At 37.8% G+C, this 5,000-nt stretch overlaps 2 protein-coding genes across 4 annotated transcripts in view; one reads left to right on the forward strand and one right to left on the reverse strand.

Annotated features, from left to right (window-relative positions):
• Window positions 1-5,000, reverse strand: part of LOC144975074 (uncharacterized) — a 94,022-nt gene that overhangs the window by 21,179 nt on the left and 67,843 nt on the right. The gene's annotated exons all lie outside the window — the stretch shown is intronic.
• LOC144975695 (uncharacterized) overlaps window positions 1,097-5,000 on the forward strand; it is a 10,633-nt gene continuing 6,729 nt past the window's right edge. The window contains exon 1 of one of the 2 annotated variants that reach the window (XM_078919887.1): window positions 1,097-1,837. In XM_078919887.1, coding sequence (XP_078776013.1) covers window positions 1,786-1,837 — 52 coding nt within the window. In that variant the 5' untranslated portion in view covers window positions 1,097-1,785. The remainder of the gene's footprint in view (window positions 1,838-5,000) is intronic. The other variant, XM_078919886.1, reaches the window with a different exon arrangement.

A 5,000-nucleotide genomic window follows, 5' to 3' on the forward strand; every position in this document is an offset into this window, starting at 1 on the left:
AAGGGGAGTTTAAGAACTGCGGTGGGCTTTGTAAGTAGTCCTTCAAAACCATTGGGCCCATGGAACCGGAGTTTATCCCGGTTTCTATAGCGTGAAACGGACAATAGCAATTGTTCGCTATCCTTTGGATAGGACGCTAGTATATCGCAAAGTACTTTCTGCCAAATCTAACAGACTCGGCTACCCATTAACTGCTGGGTGGACAGGGGGGGGTCAGAAAAAAATCTCGACTGCACCCGGGATAGATCTTGGTTCTCTGCGTGAGAAGCGAGTGCTCTACCAACTGAGCTATCGGGACCCCTGTGGGCTTTGTAAACTGCTTTGAATTCTACATTTAAGCTGTTTGAATGACATGTCGCAAAGATCTAGATAAAGTTATTTCACCAAAACTTAAATCATTCTGTAGCAACGTAGTTTCCTTCAGATCTAATAGACCAAGCTACCCAATCACTGCTGGATCAGAAAACAATCTCGACTTCACCCGCGGGACCAATCTCGGTCCCGTGCGTGTGAAGCAAGTGCTCTACCAACTGAGCTACCGGGACCACCCACAGCAATGTTAAAACAAGCCCATGATTGCGTGCGCGGGAATCAGACCTGCAAATAAGTGTACGTTGTCCTCTAAGCATTAAAAAAAAAAACAAAAACGGTATGACTTTCTTATTACATCTAAAAATACCTCAAATCTGTCACTGGGTCAATGATTTATAAAGGAAGAAAAGAAAAAACAGAAAAAAAGAAGAAAAGAATCATCCTCAACGTCATTATCAATCATAACAATCATCGTCGTCGTCGTCGTCATCATCATCATCGGCCGTCTTACACAGACTAATTAAATAAAAACGTTCAACTTTTCTAAACTCCAAATTCCTAATCGCCCCTAAACAACAAGAGATCCGATTTTTATATTAGGTATGACGTCGTCAATTGTAAACCGCCAACCAAGCGAGACTGGGACAAAACGCAAAGAACTGAAAAAAAAAAAAGCAAAGAATAAAAATAGATTACGCTGTTTGAAAATTGCAATCTTTTGTCATTACGCACGGGGCTTGATATTATATTATAATATATATAATACTCTGAACCTCCCCACCGAAAAACTGTTTTTCGAAAATTCGTTCGATTAATATGACCATTTGTCAAAACCTCTCATACCGAAACTTAAATAGTTATATTTAAATCATAATATTTAAAGTTTTGAGAAGATGAATGATCATTATTAATCGATAAAACGCATTTAGTCATACATGTGACAGAATTTGAAGGACGACTTTTCTGGCCCAAATCTTTAAAATGCGTTTTTTTCAGGAATACGCAACATAGTGCAACGTCTTGATATTTTATTGTTGTGCAAAAGTTTTGTCTCAATTTATTCGGTCTACGATTATTTATTGAGCGCAAACTTGACTACAATACAAAAGTGCCCGAAATCTCTTTGATATTTAAATCACGTTGACCTAGATACTAAAAATCTGCTAGTTTTTCACTTGAGTGAAACCTTCTTGTGTGCAGCTTTTTATAACTTATTGAACAATTTATAAGATAAGAAGAAGAAGATATACTGTTTGTGTCATATTTACGGCTTGTGCTATAAAACGTATATCATTGTAGACATATAGATACGAACATATATATTATTTATTAATGATGTGACTTGTCAGCGATGAGGATTTCGTGTGATAACAAACAAACAAACAAACCTATAAAGAAACAAACAAACAGAGATAGGCGAACAGACAATCCGACGCCGACATCAAAGAAAGGAAACGCATCGAGTGGTTGACCATGTTGAACGTTAGAATTGTTTTGGTTTTCTTCTGTGCTTTCGTTTTCCAAGGTGAGTAGATATCATAATGCTCGGAGAGGCAAAAATCAGTAGGAGTTCGATTATAAAATGAGATAGATTGCCAATGAAGTCATGCTATGTTTTTAGATAAAATACTCACAACATCCGCCAGCTTAACGCACCAAACAGAACTTTAGAGGGGATGAGGACGGAGGTACCCAAAAAAATTGAGATTTTATATCAGGGGTGAGAATGACTGGTCACAAAAAATGAGGAAATTTTTCATCGTGAAGATCATCACCCATCCATGCGACCATAACTAAAACTTGAATTCACTAAATTTACTGAGTTGCGATCTAATTTCTGACACGCACGGTGGAATTTCAAAGTTAAAGCGCAATTACAGCATTTGGTGGTTGTAGTAGTAGTAGTATGGTGTAGGGATGATGATGTAGTGTTTCAGTAGTAGTGGTAGCTAGGGTGATGAAGTGATATGGTTTAAGTAGAGTGGTTGTATGGATGATGGTGTGGTGGTGGTTGTAGTAGTAGTGGTGGTAGGGATGATGGTGTGGTGGTGGTTGTAGTAGTGGTAATAGTAGTTGTGGTAGGGATGATGTGGTGTTATTTATAGTAGTAGTAGTGCTAGAGATGATGGTGTGGTGGTGGTTGTCGTAGGAGTGGTGGTAGGGAGGATGTGGTAGTGGTGGTAGGGATGATGATGGTGGTGGTTGTAGTAGTGGTAGGGATGATTGGTGGTTGTAGTAGTGGTAGTAGGGTATGAATGAGTGGTGGTTGAATTAGTAGTGGTCTTAGAGATGATTGTGTGGTGGTGGTGTTAGTAGTAGTGTTAGGAATGTGATGTGGTGGTAGTTGTAGTAGTAGTGGTGGTGGGATGATGTGGTGTATTAATAGTAGTAGTGTGGTAGGATGATGACTGGTGGTGGTTGTAATAGTAGTGGTGGTAGAGTGTTGATGTAGTGGTTTTGTGAGTTTTTTTATTCAGTGATGATATAGCATTTGTCAAAATGAGAAATGTCTCGTTATCGATAAAACAAGCAAAGTGTAAAAATTACAGGAACATAGTTTGTATTAGTTTATGTAATATATTATATTCTAGTTTAAATCCATTCTTATTATTAGAAATAAATTGACTTTTTGTAAACATTTAATGAATTGTCCTTTCCATATGTTAAAGGCCTACAATGTTATTCAAATAAAACGCCCAAAAGTTTTGTTTTGTTTTGATTTTTACTTTATAAAGCAGGCTACAATATCTTTGTTACCGAAACCTAGTGGTTACTCAGCTTACAAATACAACTTAAGAATCTCTCAAATTTAAAGCCATGGTCCAAAGGTAAAAAGAAAGAAGAGTAAACTAAGCCAATCATCATTGCTTTATTCTAATATATTATCTCTGTATAAACAGATGATTTAATGGATGGTTACGAAAAAAAGAGACAGAGAGAGAGAGAGAGAGAGAGAGAGAGAGAGAGAGAGAGAGAGAGAGAGAGAGAGAGAGAGAGGGGGGGGGGAGACTTATCTACCAGAATAATTTATGTATTGATCGTATGAATTCTATATTTTTAAAAAAGAAGAAAAGAGAAATAGAAAGAAAGGCAAAGTGAAAGAGGAAAAAAAAAAAAGAGAGAGAGAGAGAGAGAGAGAGAGAGAGAGAGAGAGAGAGAGAGAGAGAGAGACAGACAGAGAGAGAGAGAGAGAGACAGAGTGAGAGAGAGAGAGAGAGAGAGAGAGAGAGAGAGAGAGAGAGAGAGAGAGATTAAAAAGGCAATAGTTACCTACAACAGAGAAAACAAAATCCAGACCCATTTGTCACTCCCTTCAACCATCAACTAACTAATCAAAGAACACCACTGGTCTTCTGTGTCAATTGTGACATCTGGTGCCATTCTGTCTGGCCCGACGTCATAAAAACGGGACCGTCATCAAATTTCACGAGACTGAGCACAGGTGTCAAAATATGACATAAGACATAATGGTGATTTTGTGGTTTTGAGGAAAATGTTTGTTTGACACGGTAAATTCAGCTGAAAGTTTGACAAATTCTCAAAATCCCGGATAATCACTGTTTATTTATCCAAAAAAAATTGAAAAAGGAGGAATTGTGATGGGGATGGGTGGAGATAAACTACCATTTAGGCGGAAATCCGCCTTTAGGCGGAAGATTCTCAGCCCTGTATATAGCGCAATATCCACTAAACGTGCTCAAAGCGCTTTACAGAGGATCCCTAGCCAACAGTAACACTTAACATGTAGAACGGGACATGACGTATGTTAGGCGATGTTACATTTTTTTTTCGGACAGAGGCAACGCTGTTAACGACCAGGTACTCATTTTACACCTGAGTACGGTGAGAAAATATGAGTAAAAGCCTTTTCCAAGGACTCAACTATGCGCCGAGTGAGGCTCGAACCCAGGACCTTCCGATCCAAAAGCGAGTTTCATACCACAAGACCATATAGCCGCACATAGATTAGAGTAGATATCATAATGCGTAGACAGGCAAATATCAGTAGGATTATAAATTGCGATAGATTGCCAATGAAGTAATGCTGTGTTTTTAGATAAAATACTCACAACATCCGCCAGCTGGCATAGACTTAAGTGAGAACTAATATCAGCAACAAGGCTGAATATAAACAATAACTTAGAGTCAATTTCTTTCCTTCTATAAGATATCAAACGATAAGAAATTATCTTTTTTTCTGTCTAGTATTCAAGTCGGCGTGGATGTGTGTGTGTGTGTGTGTGTGTGTATGTATTTGTGTATGTATGTATGTATATATATATATACACACACACAGGTCTGATAACCAGAATGCAATTATAGGCTCGTTTTTAGCGTTGTAGAAATGGCGCCGATAAAGTTAGGACGGTTGACAGGTCTGCTGTATTTATCATAAAATCAATTATACTGATGTACTCAGAAAAAGAAAATAACAACCCAAACAAATCACGTATTTTAATATTGTTGTTTGGTTGTTTTTAAAGGGTATTACGGCGCCTTGCAACACATTTAGGTCATCAGCGCCAGTAAAAAGGAAGAAAATGGGATAGTGAAAAGTTATTGAATTACAATTAAAGTCTGTTTTGTTTTTGTTTGTTTTTAAGGGTATTACGGCGATTGCAACATTTAGGTCATATCAGCGCCAGTAAAAAGGAAGAAAAAGGGATAGTAAAAAGGTACAGAATTAC

This window comes from Berghia stephanieae, chromosome 6, assembly GCF_034508935.2.
Source record: "Berghia stephanieae isolate SIO BIC M18660-M18661 chromosome 6, UCSD_Bste_1.3, whole genome shotgun sequence".
NCBI lineage: Eukaryota > Metazoa > Mollusca > Gastropoda > Nudibranchia > Aeolidiidae > Berghia > Berghia stephanieae.